Genomic DNA, 21,112 nt, shown 5'->3' on the forward strand with positions numbered 1-21,112 from the left:
GGTTGTCTATTATGCAGATACCAATCTGTATGCCCTTCAGCATTATTTGGGGTCAGGAACATCTGAAAAATTGGTCCTCAAGTCTCAGAACACCAGCCTGGTTTTGATAGGCAGAATGTCCTCTGTAACGAAACCCTTGCTCGCTCGCTTCCGCTCTCCCAACACTCCTCTGCTACTAGTGAGTCAGCTTGCAACGTCTGATGGTTCGCTCATCCAAGGCTCCGGGATCCGAACTACAGCTATGTGCCGTTCGGAATCTCTCCCGGCACTCCTCTGCTACTAGTGAGTCAGCTTGCAACGTCTGATGGTTCGCTCATCCAAGGCTCCGGGATCCGAACTACAGCTATGTGCCGTTCGGAATCCATTAGAACAAACACCAGGCAGGCTGTATGTAAGTTCAAACAGGAAGAACCTTTATTGGAAGTACCCAACACACTTTTATACAGAATTTGGAACATCCCGCCCCCAACAACCGCTTTCCTATTGGTCAATTGTAAAGTACATGTAGTCCTCCTTCAGGTCCTCCTTAGCCATGCAAATGAGGACTTGAAAATGAGTCAGCAGGGATTGGTCCGATACCTTGATTAGAAGGACTGTTATGTGTAATGAGACAGAAGCCCCAGGGGGCAATCAATGTACACAATAGCCAGACACAGAACAATGGAGCTGTCTGTAGCCTTAAGACAGGGCAATCCACATTCCCTCCCAATACACAAACAAAAGGAAAACCTTTCTGACATTGAAAGATATGTAATATACACAGCATTTAGGAATTACAGATTTCATGGCAAATGGGAATAAATCTTAATATTTCTATATGGAGATATTGCTGACAAATATGAAGCAATCCAAACCATTACTTATCTGTCTTTAAATTCCAGTGACGGTGAATACGGTCACATCCTCCATATCTCCTCTGCCCCAAAGATAGATGGGCTCATCTATTCAACACTGTGTTAAAGTATTTCAAGCTCATCCATGTACTGAGTCCATAGCTTCCAGCTAGATATCATTACAGTGTAGTGATATCATTACAGTGTAGTAGCCAGACAACTGAATTCTGGAAAACTCCCATAGTCCTTTTTCCATATTGGTACATATAGCTAGAACCTTCAGTCATTCAGAGGAACATTTAGTGACAAGCCTTGTTACTATCTTTGCTACTAACTGTATACCCATAACTATGGTATGCTGTACAGGTATTGATGGGAGGAAGTAGGCATTCAAAAATGACAGATGAACTTCAGGCAGCATTCCAACTGGCAAGAGAAGCCATAAAGAAACAGGAGGATTCCATGGCTTGAACATGGTGTGTGGCATTTATATCTTGAGCCACAACATACTGTATATCCAACCATCCAAATCAATGCACCCATTTAGACCTGTTGTTCGATGGGTGTCCGGTAGTGGTCAGGATGGCCAGCAAATGTAATTTACCTGCCAAAATGTGTATGAGCCCTCATAGTATTTTTATATTTATTGCTGTACTACCAGTGGAGGGAGAATCTTCAAACACATATAAAACACAGCTATGAGAATATGAAATTTATAAAATAGCGCTTAATTTATAAAATAAGGTCTGCAGGCATCGACCGCAAAGTTTGCTCTTGGATACGGAACTGGCTAAAAGGGCGTGTCCAAAGGGTGGTAATAAATAGCGCATACTCAGACTGGTCTGAGGTGGTAAGTGGGGTCCCCCAAGGCTCAGTCCTGGGACCAACCTTGTTCAGTTTATTCATAAACAACATTGAGGACTGGATCAGTAGTTCTATATCAGTTTTTGCAGATGACACAAAATTGGGCAGGGCAATAACTGCACAGCATGAAGCAGATATCCTACAGAATGACCTGGACAAAATAACGGAGTGGGCAACGACATGGCAAATGAGGTTTAATGTGGAGAAGTGTAAGGTTTTGCACTTGGGGACTAAAAACATAAAAGAACAATACACTTTAGGGGGGGAAACTTTGGGGGAATCAAAAATGGAGAAGGATCTGGGAGTCTTGGTAGAGGATAGACTAAGCAATAGCATGCAATGTCAAGCGGCAGCTGCCAAAGTCGGCAGAATATTGGCATGCATAAAGAAAGGGATGTATTCCAGAGATAAAACTATAATCCTTCCACTTTATAAAACTCTGGTCCGACCGCATCTGGAGTATTCTATCCAGTTCTGGTCACCGGTCCTCAGGAGGGATGTGTTGGAGCTGGAGAGAGTCCAGAGAAGGGCAACTAAACTGATTAGGGGTTTGGAGGACCTTAATTATGAGGAGCTTGATTTATTCTCCCTGGAGAAGAGACACCTGAGAGGGGACATGATAGCAATTTATAAATACCTCAATGGTGATCTCAGCATAGAAAAAAAGGTATTCAGTTGAAAGGATTGCATGAGGACTCGAGGGCATAGAATGCGATTAGAGGAGAAGCGTTTTAACCTCAGGCAACGCAGGGGGTTCTTTACTGTTAGGGTTACAGGATTGTGGAATTCTCTACCACAAGAGGTGGTTTCTGCGGGAAGTATGGTGGCTTTCAAAAGACTCTTAGACGTAAATCTCAAGGATCAGAACATTCAGGGGTATGAGAGATGATTACAGCCACACACACCTACACAGGCTGAACTGGATGGACTATTGTCTTTATTCAACCTCAACTACTATGTAACGGCATGTAAAAGTTGACTTTCTGGAAGACAATATTACATTGACACATGGACATTCATTTATGAAAGGAAAACATCGTGTGAATATTCACGTCAGCTATCCAATCATGTGAAAGGAAAATTCCTATTCACTTTGATTACCTTTTTTTCTTTTGAGTGAAGATTCTCAACTCAGCTTAATATTGTGTTCCTACTGACGATCCTCTTTTCTTCCCTTTTGAGATTATGGAGTCATTCCTCATGAGCAGATCAGTATGATGAGAAGGAGATATAATTAACCCATATCCATTTCTTAGATGCCTTGTTTTTTTTGGTATGGCTCTGTGATTTGGTTTTGACCCATTCTTGAATTCTGCTTTCTCCTTCCAGACATAGACGAGTGCCAACAGCGCAACCCCTGCCAACATGAATGTAGAAACACAGAGGGCAGCTTTCAGTGTCTTTGCCCTGCAGGCTACCGGCTGCTCCCCAACAACAGAAACTGCCAGGGTAAGGCTTATGCTGGTGATAGCGCATTACTTTGGACTTCAGAGAAAGCAGGTGCTCTGCTTTTCAGGCAATGCGGTGCAAATCACATGCGATGTCTGCCATCGCACTAATGTGAACCGACCCTTACTATCCAATGACAGATTAGGGTGAATAGGCTGTGCTATAGTAGAGAAAAGTCAGGTTACCACCTTGGCTATACTGTCTGGGAGGGTTGTTTATATCTCAGCAGTGGGTGTACATACATTTTACAGGTAACAAAGTCCCCTTGCATGTACAGTATGTCAGTTTTTAGACATTTGCCTGGAGTTGTGCTATAAAGTCTGTGGTTGGTTTTTTTATATCCTATTTTTTTTTTTCCTGCAGATATAGATGAATGCACAGAGCAGAGAATTTCCTGTGGATCCAACCAGATGTGTTTCAACACCAGAGGAGGCTTTCAGTGTCTGGACACTCCTTGTCCTGCCTCTTATATGAAGGGACCCAGCTCAGGGTAAGAGAAAGCCAGGACTGCTCAGGACATTTTCATTACAATTTCTGTAATCGCAAAACAGGACTTTTAGGAAAAGTTGGAATTCAATTTAAGGATTTGTCGAAAACACAAAGATTTCGAATGTTATTCAAACTGAGCAGGTTTATTGTTGGGGGACCCCATTAGGTGTCATGTAGAACACAGCAATTCACACAGCCAAAAGTTATTTTTACTTTTAGATTATTTACATAGCTCATGATTATTATCTAATAAAAAATGCACAATTAAAATTCAATATTCAGTACAGCTCTACAATACATGTACATTTCTCATAATGTACCATGTTTATTGGCGTATAATACACACATTCATTTTAAGAGGGAAGTTTCAGGAAAAAAAACTTAAATTTTAAATAAAGAACTTTGAAGTAAAATAAGGGTCAGTGCCCATCGATGCAGCCTGATCAGTGCCTATCAATGCAGCCTCATCATTGCCCATCGATGCAGCCTGATCAGTGCCCATCTGCAGCCTCACCATTGCTCATCAATGCAGCCTGATCAGTGCCCATCTGCAGCTTCAGTGGTGCCCATCAATGCAGCCTGATCAGTGCCCATCTGCAGCTTCAGTGGTGCCCATCAATGCAGCCTCACCATTGCCCATCAATGCAACCTGATCAGTGCCCATCTGCAGCCTCCCCATTGCCCATAATTGCAGTCTGATCAGTGCCTATCAGCAGCCTCACCAATGCCCATCATTGCAACCTGATCAGTGTCCACCTGCGGCTTCACCAGTGACCATCAATGCAGCCTCACCATTCCCCATCATTGCAGCCTGATCAGTGCCCCTCTGCAGCCTCACCATTCCCCATCATTGCAGCATGATCAGTGCCCATCTGCAGCCTCACCATTGCCCATCATTGCAGCCTGATCAGTGCCCCTCTGCAGCCTCACCATTCCCCATCATTGCAGCATGATCAGTGCCCATCTGCAGCCTCACCATTGCCCATCATTGCAGCCTATCCAGTGCCCCTCACAGCCTCACCATTCCCCATCATTGCAGCCTGATCAGTGCCCATCTGCAGCCTCACCATTGCCCATCATTGCAGCCTATTCAGTGCCCCTCACAGCCTCACCATTCCCCATCATTGCAGCCTGATCAGTGCCCATCTGCAGCCTCACCATTGCCCCTCTGCAGCCTGATCAGTGCCCATCATTGCAGCCTGTTAAGTGCTCCTCTGCAGCCTCACCATTGCATGGAGATTAGAGCCGCCAGATTACACAGATAGGGGCCTGGACCAACTCCTCTGATAGACAGCACATAGCACACTGGTCCAATGCCAGAACGTCTATCATAGGAGCTGGTCCAGAAGGTGGGACTTCGTCTAACAGTAGCCGCTATGTAAGCGGGAGATCTCCGCTCTGTGTAACCTGGCGGCACTCACTCCACTCCGAGACAGCCCAATGGAAAATATCAGCGTATAACACACACACATTATTTGCATTCTGTTTTCTGGGAGAAAAAGGTGCGTGTTGTACGCCAATAAATATGGTATTTCTATTTAAAAAATGCTGCAAGTACAGAAAAATACACATTGATATACCAGCTTTTTAGTATTATCAATATACAGGATTTATATAGCGCCAACAGTTTGCGCAGCACTTTACAACATGAGGGCAGACAGTACAGTTACAATACAATTCAATACAGGAGGAATGAGAGGTCCCTGTTCATTAGAGCTTACAATCTAAACGTAGGCTTGTAAGCTGACAAGGCTGCTATTGTTGCTTTAAAATCCCAACCAGCGTTGTCAATAACCTGCCCAGTTCGTCAGTGCTGGAATACAGAACCCCTTATCCATATGTAGCACTACTCCCATGGGAGCTGCTGGTTACGGATTCCCCCTGGGTTACCCATAGCAACAACTTGACAAGATAGCATTTTCCAAGTGCTTGGCTCTAGGAGTTTTGATTTTTTGTGGTTTTGTTTGAGAACTTGGATAGGAGAAGGGATGAGTGGGATACTCCAACTTGAATAAACTATGCACAATTTGCTGGGACGTCTATGTATAGCTGAGTGTGGCAAGGCCGCTGCTTCACCTTGTCACTGCAGTGAAGTAGAATTTGATGAACTGGACTACTCTGTGAATCGCTCTTCAGGGCTCTGCTTGGCACCCCCTTTATCCCTATTCTTCAGGGTTCTACACGGCACCCCCTTTACTGAAACACTCTGTGGGAGCTAGCTCCCTTATCCTCTGACTTCACTGGAGTGGTCCTCTTCCTGGGCAGACCCTTTGGCAAATCTCCTGGTACTCACGGACACTGGTTTTCCAGAGAGACTCTGCCAGCCGCTCCACTGGATCCTCTGCAGCTCAGCTCCACTCCTGGTTCACTAGGCCGACTGCCTAAGACCACCTTCCTCACACACAGCAGGAGGAGAGACAGCCATCAGCCTCCTCCTGGGACTCTGCTTCCCGCCAAAGACGCCCCGTCACATGTCCCCTCTGCTTTTATGGGCAATCTCAGGATGCATTGCAAGAATGCCCTCCCATTGGGATTCCCACAAAAGCGAATGTGTCACTGGCTGGGTTTCCTCCACTGTCCAACAAGCTCCCTCATTGGATGCAGTGGGGACACTCCCTCAGACCCAGTGAACAGGCAAACTAACAGATCAGACTCCCCTGATAAGCAGAAGGAGCAATAGATGCTTATGCCTAGCACCTATCTAGGAGGGTGCTACACATATATTATGGAGATAACGAAGAGTGGGGGTGTTCTGTAGTCCAAATTAGGAATAAGCAGCCTAGGGTGACAACAGTAAGCGTTTACACCAGGCATGTCCAACCTGCGGCCCGAGGGCCGCATGTGGCCCAGAACCACAGGCAATGCGGCCCACTGCCCCCTGACAATTATTTTTTTTTTGCTGGGGAGGAAGGAAGTCGAGTCGGATGGCCACAGTGGCTTCCAACTAACTGTAGGCAGAGGCTGCCTCGGAGCCTCTGTCAATGATAGACAGCACATTGGTGACGTCTATCATAGGAGCCGGTCCAGGAGGCAGGAATTCGTATGACAGCGGTCACTGGATAAGCGCGAGATCCCTGCTCTGTGTAATCCAGCGGCTCCCCTCTCTCTTCATTGCAGACTGCATTGGATGGGCACGCACTGGTGAGGCTACATTGGATGGGCACTGATCAGGCTGCATTGGATGGGCATGCACTTGTGAGGCTGCATTGGATGGGCATTGATCAGGCTGAATTGGATGGGCATGCACTTGTGAGGCTGCACAGGATGGGCACTGATCAAGCTGCATTGGATGGGCATGCACTAGTGAGGCTGCATTGGATAGGCATGCACTGATGAGGGAGGCTGCATTGGATGGGCACTGATCAGGCTGCATTGGATGGGCACTGATCAGGCTGCATTGGATGGGCATGCACTGGTGGGGCTGCATTGGATGGGCACTGATCAGGCTGCATTGGATGGGCATGCACTGGTGGGGCTGCATTGGATGGGCACTGATCAGGCTGCATTGGATGGGCATGCACTGGTGGGGCTGCATTGGATGGGCACTGATCAGGCTGCATTGGATGGGCATGCACTGGTGGGGCTGCATTGGATGGGCACTGATCAGGCTGCATTGGATGGGCATGCACTGGTGGGGCTGCATTGGATGGGCACTGATCAGGCTGCATTGGATGGGCATGCACTGGTGGGGCTGCATTGGATGGGCACTGATCAGGCTGCATTGGATGGGCATGCACTGGTGGGGCTGCATTGGATGGGTACTGATCAGGCTGCATTGGATGGGCACGCACTGGTGAGGCGGCACGGGAAGGGTGCGGCGGCGTTATATTACTTTTATACCTTAACTGTAGTATATATTTTATATGCGGCCTGAGAACATTTCTACACTCAAAGTGGCCCAGAGAAGCCAAAAGGTTGGATACCCATGGTTTACACCCTAGGACAGGAAGTGTGTAACTGGCAGGATCACAAAGTGAAAAAAAAAGGAAAAAAGCCTGCAAAAAGAAAATCAATGCAGCCACCATGTCTAAGGACTGGTAAGCTTCAACATATTACGTATTATGCTACTGAACATGTTCAAATGTGAGAAAATTGAGACAGCTCAGAACAACAGATATAGAAATAATTCTAGCAAGATGACAATGCATTACTAATGATTTTGCACTGATTGCTATTCTGACCCCTTGTCTTCTACAGGACCTGCTATCGGCGGTGTCTAACGGACTGCAGCTCTGGAGGTCCATACACCCTGCAATACAAGCTATTGACATTGCCATATGGTATACCACCCAATCACGATGTCATTCGTCTTAGCGCCTTCTCGGAAGGGGGACTCCTTCAAAACCGAACCAGCTTTACAGCCCTGGAGCAAGACTCAGGCAGTCCATTTGCCATCCGCGACGAAGGTGGTCACGGCCTCATCTATACATTGCGGTCACTGAACACCTCTGGAGTATACAGGATAAAAGTACAGGCGGTGACTCATACCGAACAGCAAGGGGTGCGATACCAGAGCATCTTCATCATCTACATCTCTGTATCACCATATCCTTACTGACACTAAAACTTGGAGGAAAGGTGGAAAGTTCTGGACTGCAACTAAAGAGCCAGCCGAACACCAGACCTCCTCTTCTAAAAACATATTTTTTATACTCTAAGCCAGTATCATTATTTGACATGTCCTGACTGTGGGGTGTTGGCACTGCCAGCTACTAATTTATGGGGTGCCAACCCAAGTATGATGACCAGAGAACTGTCAGCAGCAAAAGACTGCCCTCTACTGGAGAGGTCATCACAATCCTTTGGTGCTATTGATGGGAGCCTGATATATCTTGATGAAGAACACAAGAATGGTAATGATATTATTCAATACCAAGGTGCTATGATGTGCGGTAAAGCCATCACTCAGCTTTTAGCAAGTTAGAAACGTGTATGACTTCTGATTGGTTGACATGGGTTACTTTGCCACTTCAATTGCTTATACAATAAAGCATTGTGACCAACGTGTTGCAACCCAGAACAAGCAGAAATCAGGAGCACAGAGCAAACAAAATACTAAAAGCAGACTGGTGAGTCATTGTTGGGTTACTGCACTCCTAATGTGCTAGAATTTGCTGGAAAATAGTAGTCGATAAAATGATATATTAACCAGTTCTTGGAAGTAAATCCTACCTCTATAGGTGTCATGACTCCTGTCATAAGAAAATGAACCACTGACTGGCAGGATGATCTGGGACTTGTAGTCCCTCCAGGAGCTGGTGTGTTATTTAATGGGTCTGTTGGGAGGTGTAGAAAATTCCACTATTGTCTCAGGAAAAGGATTTAGAGCACTGCAACTGACTCAGGCTTTACACCTCCTATCAGCCCCGGGGAACTTCTCCACTGCCATCATGACCAACCCTTGGCCACTGAAGCACACAGGCTCTATAGAAAATCTGCAACTGTTGTACCACTGTATGACTGTGATAGAAATATACTCCAGGCAAACTGAACAATAACCATCGCAGCACTAAACCTTGGGAGTGAGGTGGCCTGGTGTACTGTAGAACCAGCTAATGCAATCTACCACCTATGTTCAAACTGTGTAGAGCAGGGATTCCCAAACTACGGCCCTCCAGTTGTTCAGGAACTACAATTCCCATCATGCCTAGTCACGTCTGTGAATGTCAGAGTTTTACAATGCCTCATGGGATGTGTAGTTCTGCAACAGCTGGAGGGCCGTAGTTAGGGAATCCCTGGTGTAGAGTATTCCTAATCCTACCCCAAAAGTGACAATTATTCCTGATGGGTGACACACTATGCCATATTCTTCTTATCTTTGCATTCCCCACTTCTCCTCTGTTGCCCTCTATGCATCCCTATTGTGAATCAGCATCTCCTGTTCCCCTTTTTGAGGCCCACATCTGATCTTGGCATCTCCATCCTGCCCCATTCTTATCCCCTGCCTCTTCATGTTGCCCCATTCTTATCCCAGCTTCTCCATGCTGCCCCATTCTTATCCCAGCTTCTCCATGCTGCCCCATTCTTATCCCAGCTTCTCCATGCTGCCCCATTCTTATCCCAGCTTCTCCATGCTGCTGCATTCTTATTCCCCAATTTTCCATGCTGCCTAATTTTTATCCCCCACTTTTCCATGCTGCCCCATTCTTATCCCCTGCTCCTCCATGCTGCCCCATTCTTATCCCCTTCTCCGCCATGCTGCCCCGTTCTTTTCCGCTGCCCTTCCATGCTGCCCCATTCTTCTCCGGTGCTCCTCCATGCTGCCCCATTCTTATCCCTCGCTCCTCCATGCTGCCCCATTCTTTTCCGCTGCTCCTTCATGCTGCCCCATTCTTTTCCGCTGCTCCTTCATGCTGCCCCATTCTTTTCCGCTGCTCTTCCATGCTGCCCAGTTCTTTTCCGCTGCTCTTCCATGCTGCCCAGTTCTTTTCCGCTGCTCTTCCATGCTGCCCCATTCTTCTCCGGTGCTCCTCCATGCTGCCCCATTCTTCTCTGGTGCTCCTCCATGCTGCCCCATTCTTCTCTGCTGCTCCTCCATGCTGCCCCATTCTTCTCCGGTGCTCCTCCATGCTGCCCCGTTCTTCTCCGGTGCTCCTCCATGCTGCCCCATTCTTCTCTGCTGCTCCTCCATGCTGCCCCATTCTTCTCCGGTGCTCCTCCATGCTGCCCCATTCTTCTCCGGTGCTCCTCCATGCTGCCCCATTCTTCTCCGCTGCTCCTCCATGCTGCCCTATGCTTATCCCTTGCTCCTCCATGCTGCCCCATTATTTTCCGCTGCTCCTTCATGCTGCCCCGTTCTTTTCCGCTGCTCTTCCATGCTGCCCCGTTCTTTTCCGCTGCTCTTCCATGCTGCCCCGTTCTTTTCCGCTGCTCTTCCATGCTGCCCCATTCTTCTCCAGTGCTCCTCCATGCTGCCCCATTCTTCTCCGGTGCTCCTCCATGCTGCCCCATTCTTCTCCGGTGCTCCTCCATGCTGCCCCATTCTTCTTCGGTGCTCCTCCATGCTGCCCCATTCTTCTACGGTGCTCCTCCATGCTGCCCCATTCTTCTCCGCTGCTCCTCCACGCTGCCCCATTCTTCTCTGGTGCTCCTCCATGCTGCCCCATTCTTCTACGGTGCTCCTCCATGCTGCCCCATTCTTCTACGGTGCTCCTCCATGCTGCCCTATTCTTCTCCGCTGCTCCTCCATTTGGTAATGATTAAGCGATCTTAGAGTCGTGAAACGCGTTTACCTGTCCTGTGTCTATGTGAAGCTTTGTATGGATTATACTCCACGGGGGATTAAACACTTCATTCTTCAAATTTCTCCTGAGTGCGGTCACTTTTTCTTTGAATCTTTGCATTTTTGGATGACGGATCCGACCTGCACCGGAGCACTTTTTCTCACCTGAGCGGCTCTCCTCCTCCTACCTACACCCATTCGTCTCTGCTGCTCCTCCATGCTGCCCCATTCTTCTCTATTGTTCCTCCATGCTGCATTGTTATCCATTTTCCATATTGCCCCATTCTTCTCCGCTGCTCCTCCATGCTTCCCTATTCTTCTCTATTGCTCCTCCATGCTGCATTCTTATCCATTCTCCATATTGCCCCATACTTATCCCCGCTTCTCCATGCTGCCACATACTTATCTCTGCTCCTCCATACTTATCCGCATTCCTCCATGCTACCCCATTTTTATCCCTGCTCCTCCATACTGCCCTATTCTTATCCCCCTCTCCTCCATGCTGCTGCATTTTTATCCCCAACTTTTCCTTGCTGCCTCATTCTTATCCCTCACTCCTCCATGCTGCTCCATTCTTCTCCGGTGCTCCTCCATGCTCCATCCAAATTGAACCGTGACTGCCTCTCCTTCTCTTCTATTTACCCAGCAAATTGATGCCTAAGATTTTTTTTCCAGCAGTTTTGTGTGTCATAATCACAACTGCCCACCAGGTCACTCCGTCCACCCTTATACTACTCTATTTCACCCCTATACTACCCTAGCCTGGCCCTTGGAATTGAACATGTCATATAATTTTGTATATAGACAAGGTGCTGTTGCATGTAAATCTGACTTCCAAATAAATGTAGGTTTAGTTTTAATTATCATGATATAAAATAATAGATGTGGGGACCTTTTTGGTGGGCATGATTTCATTTTATTCTTGGACCCAGGCAGCACAATGTCTTAGGCCAGCCCTGTCTCTGTGGATACAGTACAGTGAGTGTTGTCACCCTAGGACAGGGGCTGTGTAACATGCAGGAGCTGGTTATGACTTCAAACGTTGCCCAACTCTTATGTTGATTTTTTTATAGTGATACTTTGGGGGTTATTTACTAAAACTGGAGAGTGTAAAATCTGGTGCAGCTTTGCATAGTAACCAATCAACTTCCAGGTTTATTGCCTAATCTTAATTGAGAAGCTGCAGTTGGATTCTGGTGCAAGCTGTGCATGGATTCTGGTGCAGCTGTGCATGGTAGCCAATCAGCCTCTGAGTACTTCAGCCTTAGTAAATCTCCCCCTTTGAGTCACTGACCTGAATGAGTATGCCAATAAGGACTTGTATACTTGTCTCAGGACAGTGACCCAAAGGGACCAGGGAGCTAATATGTTCAGTAAGAGATCTCTCATGCCAGGTTGGAAAAGGCAAATTAATTATATAACACATGGGTGCTCAACCTTGGGCCCTCCAGCTGTTGCTGGGTACTCAGCCTTGGGCCCTCCAGCTGTTGCTGGGTACTCAATCATGGGCCCTCCAGCTTTTGCTGGGTACTCAACCTTGAGCCCTCCAGCTGTTGCTGGGTACTCAACCTTGAGCCCTCCAGCTGTTGCTGGGTACTCAACCTTGGGCCCTCCAGCTGTTGCTGGGTACTCAACCTTGAGCCCTCTAGCTGTTGCTGGGTACTCAACCTTGGGCCCTTCAGCTGTTGCTGGGTACTCAACCTTGGGCCCTCCAGCTGTTGCTGGGTACTCAAACTTGGGCCCTCCACCTGTTGCTGGGTACTCAACCTTGAGCCCTTCAGCTAATGCTGGGTACTCAACCTTGGGCCCTCCAGCTGTTGCTGGGTACTCAACCTTGGGCCCTTCAGCTGTTGCTGGGTACTCAACCTTGGGCCCTCCAGCTGTTGCTGGGTACTCAAACTTGGGCCCTCCACCTGTTGCTGGGTACTCAACCTTGAGCCCTTCAGCTAATGCTGGGTACTCAACCTTGGGCCCTCCAGCTGTTGCTGGGTACTCAACCTTGGGCCCTCCAGCTGTTGCTGGGTACTCAACCTTGGGCCCTCCAGCTGTTGCTGGGCACTCAACCTTGGGCCCTTCAGCTGTTGCTGGGTACTCAACCTTGGGCCCTCCAGCTGTTTCGGAACTACATGTCCCATCATACCTCTGCCTTTGGAAGTCATGCTTGTAACTTACAGCAGCTTGCCAATGCCTCATAGGACTTGTAGTTCTGCAATAGCTGGAGGGGCTCAGGTTGAGCACCCATGTCACAATGCCTCCAGAGGTTTTCATAAATGCTGATTGTATATATTTGTAAAGCAATCTTTTACTTGCTTCACAATGGTAATGGGCAATGTAAGGGCTTTCCAAGTAGTGAGGAACGCATACCATGCTAAGCTGGGTTCTGCAGCCCCTCGATGGTTTACAGCAGGGGTCTCCAAACTATAGCCCTCCAGTTGTTGAAGAACTACAATTCTCATCATGCCTAGTCATGTCTGTGAATGTCAGAGTTTTACAATGCCTCATGGGATGTGTAGTTCTGCAACAGCTGGAGGACCGTAGTTTGGAAATCCCTGGTTTACAGGACAGTCATGGCAGTGGAGAAGGGACACGGCTAAATCAAATCAGGAAGCACTAAAAATACAACATAGGGAAGGCTTCACGGAACCCGGTTCTTCTTCACATGGAGCAGATGTGGGGATAAGGCTTTGGATTTTACTCCTTTTTATTATTTACTGTTGGTTTATTTATTTGTTTTGTTCAAATAAAGTCTTTTATACTGTTATACAGATGTGTGTCTGCTTTTATATCAATGGCCAGCCTTTGCCCAATAATCTTTCCTCGGTTTTACTGATTACCCTAGGTTCTGCAGAAACGCACTACAGTCCCTTTAACATGGCTTCCTATGGTACACTCTCACATCTATTCGTTTTTGGAAAGGGTCAGGGACTTTTTTTCCCCGCAGTAGATTGCATTTTATGTGCAATAGACTTCAATGGACCTACACCAAAAATGCGGTTTTGCATTTTTAAATGCGTTTGTTTTGTTACCTTTTGTTATTCTGAAGAAATCATTGTTTGTTCCTCTGTGCTGAGTGGGTCAAATGGGAGTGGTTTCATAATTATCTATCAGCTGTGGCAGCTGCAGGGCTCTAATAAGGAAATCTGCTAGGCCTGCATCCCTTTAGGCGTGTTCCTATTGGGAGTATCTCACCAAAAATGACATTTTTGTTGCAGGGGATGCCAGAAATCGGACTTGTATCTTAACCACTTAAGCCCCGGAAGATTTTACCCCCTTCCTGACCAGGGGGTATTTTGCGAACCGGCACTGCGTGACTTTAACGGACAATTGCTGTACCCAAATGAAATTGACGTCTTTTTTTTCCCACAAACAGAGCTTTCTTTTGGTGGTATTTGGTCACCTGTGCGATTTTTGGATCATGCGCTATAAACAAAAAAAGAGCGACAATTTTGCAAAAATAACAATATTTTTCACATTTTTTTATATGAAATTCCCCCCCCCCCCCCCAAAAAAAATGTAAAAATCCAATTTTTTTAACATTTTAGGCCAATTTGTTTTAGGTTACATATGTTTGGTAAAAAAAAAAAAAAACGCAAAAAGCGTATTTTGATTGGTTTGCGCAAAAGTTATTGCGTTTACTAAGGGAAAGATTTTTGGCATTTTTATTGTTTTTTTTTTTAACGAGTAATGCGATCTGCGATTTTTTTTGCGGGACTGCGACATTGCGGCGGACAGATCGGATCCTTGACTGACATTTTTGACACTTTTGGGGGTACCAGTGACATTTCTACAGTAATCAGTGCTATATATATGCACGGTTACGGTAAAAATGACACTGGCAGGGAAGGGGTTAACTTTATTAGTGATGTAGTGGCTAAGTGTGTCCCTAGGGGCGTGATTCTAGCTGTGCAGGGATGTGGCTTTTCATAGCAGGACCGTATGATCTCTGCTGTTACACAGGGGAGAATGACAGGCGGCTTTGTTTACATTAGCCGCCTGCCTTTCTCCCGATGTAACGGACGATCGCGAGTGGCCGGCGGACATCGGGTCCGCCGGTCACACGCGCCGGGACCACAGTGAACGAGCGGGGGCGGGAGCGCGCCTCTGGCGGCGCGAGCTCGCCCCCTATTGGCTCGCAGGCGAGTGACGTGTATATACGTCACTTTGCCTGCACGGGGCTGACCGCCGCAGTATATCTACTTGCGGCGGTAAGCAAGTGATTAAGCAGACTTCTGGGAAAATCAGTGAGCCAATCACACAAGCAGGAAATGATGTTTCTGGGGGTGTGGTCAGTATACATTTTGTGTACAGAACACCTCCAGGCGGCCATATTGTATTATAATTTCAGAAAATTACAACAGCTGCAGATTGAAAAGGAAAGGTCATTTTTAATAACATTCAATTACAATGATTTGTGTCGCAATTGTATACGCTGTATTGTTTTTCTCTTTATTTGCTATTTTTTTTCCCCACGAAAGTGGAGTTACCCTTTAATGAAGAGGCAAACTTTTGCTAGAAGAAACATATGAAGAATACATTTGACCATGTATGGAAGAAGGGCCATTTGTTGTCATAGGGAACCATCCAGAAAAATCCCTAAGTCACATAAATAAAAAAAAAAGTACACATTAAAATATTTCAGCCTTACACATAAAAATAATTTCACACTTAAAAAAAAAAACACATTCCAAACCGAGCAAGACTTGTTAATTTATTGAATATCCCAGCAGCCCACGGGCTGTGTAATACTGTACATTAAGTATTTACTAGAACACAGCAGCATGCACTTCACAGTGAAGAAAACATAAACATGAGGCAGATTACAGCACATGGTTTAAAGCTAAGAAGGCAAAGTCTAGTGGGTTTACACTGTCTACGTATCAAGGTGGGTAAGGATCAGGTCAACTATACCTGAGAGGCGGTCCTAATCTACACAGCTCTGCCCTCCCCCTGCTAGCAGATGCCATATATGGTCATCAAGGTGGAAACGGATCAGGGTAGCTAGACCTGAGAGGTGGGCTTACTCTAAACAGCTCCGCCCCCCCCCCAACAGATCTCCTATCAACATGGAAAGGATCAGGGCAACCCTGCTTGAGAGGCGGGCCTACTCTACACAGCTCCACCCCTGCTAGCAGATGCCATATATGGTCATCAAGGTGGGTAAGGATCAGGTCAACTATACCTGAGAGGCGGTCTTAATTTACACAGCTCTGCCCCCCCTGCTAGCAGATGCCATATATGGTCATCAAGGTGGAAACAGATCAGGGTAGCTAGACCTGAGAGGTGGGCTTACTCTAAACAGCTCCGCCCCCCCCCCACTAACAGATCTCCTATCAACATGGGAAAGGATCAAGGCAACCCTGCTTGAGAGGCGGGCCTACTCTACACAGCTCCACCCCTGCTAGCATATGCCATATATGGTCATCAAGGTGGGTAAGGATCAGGTCAACTATACCTGAGAGGCGGTCCTAATCTACACAGCTCTGCCCCCCCTGCTAGCAGATGCCATATATGGTCATTAAGGTGGAAAAGGATCCGGGTAGCTAGACCTGAGAGGTGGGCTTACTCTACACAGCTCCACCCCTGCAGAGACCATATATGGTCATAACATTGCTTCCTATAAAATAAAGCTTCTTCTATGTTCTTCCAGTTGAAGTGCTATGTAAATCTTTTTAGGACTCATTAAAGAGGGACAGTCATTTAATAATGTAGTACATACTTCTGTAGTGTTGGGGTAAAAATCAGGTATTGGTGCCCACCAAGTCACAAGTTTCCTTTAATGCGTAGGTCACCTGTGCCCAGGCTGGGTTGAGGGATGTATTTGGGGGGGAGCCTCTCCTTTTTTTTAGCGTTTTGTGAGGACCCCCCTCCATTATTGCAAGCACATTACCACAGCAACACTAGGAGGTTAGGTTAAAGGAGAATTAGGTTCTGAAAAGCTGTTTTGAAGACAAGACCTCTGTGCAGCTCTCTCACTTTTCCTGCCACTTTCTCAAAACTCTCCCACAAGCGATCTCCTAGTCCGGCTCTAGTAAGTTGCATACAATCCAGGAGGAGGGCCATTCTTAGGACAGGAAAAGGCTCCTCCTTTACAGCATTCTGCAACACAAAGACTGGTCCTCTTTAACATTCACTCTCAAGCCATGAACTGATCCTCCGGACACAGATGCCGGAACATCATCTCCAGAACATCTGCCCTCTACAAACTGACTGAGGAGTAAGTGTTCTATTAACAAGGCAATACTAGCAGTAAGACAAGCTGGCTGAAGGACGAAGCAATTCCAAGGCCGCCATAACGCTACTCCTTGCTGTAGCAGTTGTCACAATGGTAGCTGTCTCTCCTCCTCTGACACATGGACAGCATGCTAATCATACAGTTCTACCTTCCCCTGCATTAAAGATCTGCATAAATAGCTTTACATTGGTGAGTTTCAGCCTATATTGATCCACAGTTTGGTAAACTAAGACCAGGGAAGTTCTTGTCCGTAACATTAGATCCAAACAATACTAAGGATAAAACAGTGTCTGTGTGCACAGCTCATCTGAAGGTGCTTCTAGGAGTGCAGTGATCTGGCACAGCAGTCAACGCTAACCACTAGGGTTCCATGTCCACGTGACCCTGCAAGACAAAGGAGGCAGATGATGAAAAATAAGACGAAACATGTCAGGGAAGCTGGCATTGCCTATCCGTTACAATGCTTGTTCCAGGACAGGCCCTGTGTCTAAATGCTGTACAAGTTTCTTTTGCCTGGTAACTAGTAGAGTGTTTGACATTTGGGTAATGCCAGCATTTAGTGCTGATTGGGTTCCTCAGCTCTAGCAGAGAGCCTCTAGGGCACATGTGTCAAACACAAGGCCCGAGGGCCGAAACTGGCTTGCCAGGCCATTTCATGTGGCCCTCACACTTCATCTTGCAGCTGTGGCACCCCCCTCATACCTGCCCCATCTTGTCTCAGTAGTTGCCAGAACTGCTCCTACAGATGTGGACAGGCTCAGCTTGACTCGGACCCCCCCAGTAGTCGGCAGCAGAGAGAACTCCTCCTACTGATCCTGCGTCCCTCTGTGCAGCCACAGCACCCCCCTTGTTTCCACCTCCCCTGGTCATTCAGTAGACTCAAGCAGCTGACTCTAGTGGTCCTACTCCAGACCCTGCTCTTTCTGTTCCCCAACTCCACCCCTAGTTTCTTCCCAGCAGCAGTACAAGGTAAGGAGAGTGCACTTTGATGTAAGGGATGGTGGAGAACTCTTTGACTTCTGATGGTGGGGTGCTCTTGACATCTGACGTAAGGGGCGCTGCTTTGGGCATTCTATTCCCGTTAAAAAGGCAGGTTGTGCACAGCCAGTATCATCCAGTACTTACGCTGTGAAGGGCAGGTGCACACCAGCACAGAGCCTATTCACACCCTTGTAGCAGATGATGCAAGTCTGTAGAGCAGGGTCTCGCACCGCCAGTATCATCCGCAAGAAACTTGATTGGAGACTGCTCAGACAGAACACCATGACAGAACCATGTTTTGTCTGAGCATAATACAATAAAGTTTCTTGTGGATGATATTGGCGGTGTGAGACCCTCCTCTACAGACTTGCATCATCTGCTACAGGGGTGTGAATAGGCTCTGTGCTGGTGTGCAATCAATAGACAAACACAAGGGCGCACAGGCCTAGCGCATTATCCTCCATAAAAAGGCTTTATTGAATAAAGAAATAAAAATACTCACAAACGAGTTCTTGGTATATGCATATCAAAGTAATGTGTTGCCGTCAGCATCAGAAACAGAAGATGTACCGTCCTCAAAGGCATGAAATGGCTTATGCTTTTCTGAGGAAGAGGCTCTGAGGAAGAGGCTAAGCCTCGAAAACCTCAAGCCTTTGAGGACGGTACATCTTCAGTTTCTGACGCTGACGGCAACACATTACTTTGATATGCATATACCAAGAACTCGTTTGTGAGTATTTTTATTTCTTTATTCAATAAAACCTCTTTATGGAGGATAATGCGCTAGGCCGGTGTGCCCTTGTGTTTGTCTCTTGATTGCAGTGGTCCCAGACTACCCTGGTCTTGATTGCAGTGGTCCCAGACTACCCTGGTCTTGAAGGGGCTGTAAGGCTGAAGCATCCAAGAAAAGCTAAGTGTAAGGTCTCTGTTAACCGCATGTGTGTGGCTCAAGTTGGTCAGAAGGTCAATTCTCAGAGCGCAGTTGCACAATTTTGGTTTGGTCCGTGCTGGTGTGCACCTGCCCTTCACAGCTTGAGTCGTAAGATATTACTAAATCCAGTAATAATCAAATGCAGAGGCAATTATGCAATATGATAAAGAGTAGATACATTTTTATAAGTCGTTCAGATACAACCAGTGTTTTGAGGCCACCATAATACTGATGCGACCCCCCAAAGAAATTAAGTTTGACAAACCCCTGATCTAGGGGGTACTCCATACATACTTCTCTCTAGTCCAGCAACTCTGCTTCCCGTTTAACTGCTCTGCTTCCAGCAAGCTCATTGGCCATCCAATCAGCATCACCACCTTTGTCCAATAACAAAGAAGGTGACCAAAAAATAGTAAAGCTAAACTAGAAAGTAATAGAATGGTGTCTCTGTGCAGCAGAGGTGTGTGAATTGCAAAACTGAGAGAACATAATAAATGCTCTGGTAGGTAAAAAAGTACAACCCCAATTCCCAAAAAGTTGGGACATAAAACAAAATGCAAGAATTTGCAAATCTCATAAACCCATAGTTTATTCACAATTAATTTATTATGAGTACCACTGCTTTATATTCAGAAGAGACACGCTCCACTGACTTATGAGTAGCGCTGCTTTTTATTCAGAGGAGTAGCACTCTACAGACTTGATTTATAAAGCAGCAGTACTCATAAGTCAGTAGAGTGCTACTCCTCTGCATATAAAGCAGCAGAGTGCTACTCCTCTGAATAGGAGTACTGCTGCTTTATATTCAGAGGGGTAGCACTCTACGGACTTGACTTACAGTGGGTACAGAAGGTATTCAGACCCCCTTAAATTTTTCACTCTTTGTTGTATTGCAGCCATTTGCTAAAATCATTTAGGTTCATTCTTCTTCCTCATGAATGTACACATAGCACCCCATACTGACAGAAAAACACAGAATTGTTGACATTGTTGCAGATTTATTAAAAAAGAAAAACTGAAATATCACATGGTCCTAAGTATTCAGACCCTTTGCTCAGTATTTAGTAGAAGCCCCCTTTTGATCTAATACAGCCAGGAGTCTTTTTGGGAAAGATGCAACAAGTCTTTCACACCTGGATTTGGGGATCCTCTGCCATTCCTCCTTGCAGATCCTCTCCAGTTCTGTCAGGTTGGATGGTAAACGTTGGTGGACAGCCATTTTTAGGTCTCTCCAGAGATGCTCAATTGGGTTTAAGTCAGGGCTCTGGCTGGGCCATTCAAGAACAGTCACGGAGTTGTTGTGAAGCCACTCCTTCGTTATTTTAGCTGTGTGCTTAGGGTCATTGTATTGTTGGAAGGTAAACCTTCGGCCCAGTCTGAGGTCCAGAGCACTCTGGAGAAGGTTTTGTCCAGGATATCCCTGTACTTGGCCGCATTCATCTTTCCCTCGATTGCAACCAGTTGTCCTGTCCCTGCAGCTGAAAAATACCCCCACAGCATGATGCTGCCACCACCATGCTTCACTGTTGGGACTGTATTGGACAGGTGATGAGCAGTGCCTGGTTTTCTCCATACATACCGCTTAGAATTAAGGCCAAAAAGTTCTATTTTGGTCTCATCAGACCAGAGAATCTTATTTCTCACCATCTTGGAGTCCTTCAGGTGTTTTTTTAGCAAACTCCATGCGGGCTTTCATGTGTCTTACACTGAGGAGAGGCTTCCGTCGGGCCACTCTGCCATAAAGCCCCGACTGGTGGAGGGCTGCAGTGATGGTTGACTTTCTACAACTTTCTCCCATCTCCTGACTGCATCTCTGGAGCTCAGCCACAGTGATCTTTGGGTTCTTCTTTACCTCTCTCACCAAGGCTCTTCTCCCCCGATAGCTGAGTCTGGCCGGACGGCCAGCTCTAGGAAGGGTTCTGGTCGTCCCAAACATCTTCCATTTGAGGATTATGGAGGCCACTGAGCTCTTAGGAACCTTAAGTGCAGCAGAAATCTTTTTGTAACCTTGGCCAGATCTGTGCCTTGCCACAATTCTGTCTCTGAGTTATTCAGGCAGTTCCTTTGACCTCATGATTCTCATTTGCTCTGACATGCATTGTGATCTGGAA

At 46.7% G+C, this 21,112-nt stretch overlaps 2 protein-coding genes and 1 long non-coding RNA gene across 3 annotated transcripts in view; 1 reads left to right on the top strand and 2 right to left on the bottom strand.

The window, feature by feature from the left end:
• The window catches only part of HMCN2 (hemicentin 2), a 377,259-nt gene extending 368,071 nt beyond the window's left edge, over nt 1-9,188 (top strand). Inside the window, exons 88-90 of the mRNA XM_082263033.1 lie at nt 3,027-3,146; nt 3,510-3,636; nt 7,833-9,188. Coding sequence (XP_082119159.1) covers nt 3,027-3,146; nt 3,510-3,636; nt 7,833-8,193 — 608 coding nt within the window. The 3' untranslated portion in view covers nt 8,194-9,188. The remainder of the gene's footprint in view (nt 1-3,026; nt 3,147-3,509; nt 3,637-7,832) is intronic.
• Nucleotides 9,189-15,551: 6,363 nt separating this feature from the next.
• On the bottom strand, nt 15,552-16,160 carry LOC309560223. Its single transcript, XR_014225499.1, has 2 exons — nt 15,978-16,160; nt 15,552-15,798 (listed from the first exon to the last, which is right to left on the bottom strand). It is a non-coding gene; the product is annotated as an uncharacterized lncRNA (long non-coding RNA).
• A 795-nt stretch (nt 16,161-16,955) lies between these two features.
• Nucleotides 16,956-21,112, bottom strand: part of USP20 (ubiquitin specific peptidase 20) — a 99,284-nt gene continuing 95,127 nt past the window's right edge. The window contains exon 26 of the mRNA XM_082263109.1: nt 16,956-17,473. The gene's annotated coding sequence lies outside the window, so the exon portion shown is untranslated. The remainder of the gene's footprint in view (nt 17,474-21,112) is intronic.

Source organism: Pelophylax lessonae, assembly GCF_965119305.1.
Source record: "Pelophylax lessonae genome assembly, chromosome: 7".
Taxonomy (NCBI): domain Eukaryota; kingdom Metazoa; phylum Chordata; class Amphibia; order Anura; family Ranidae; genus Pelophylax; species Pelophylax lessonae.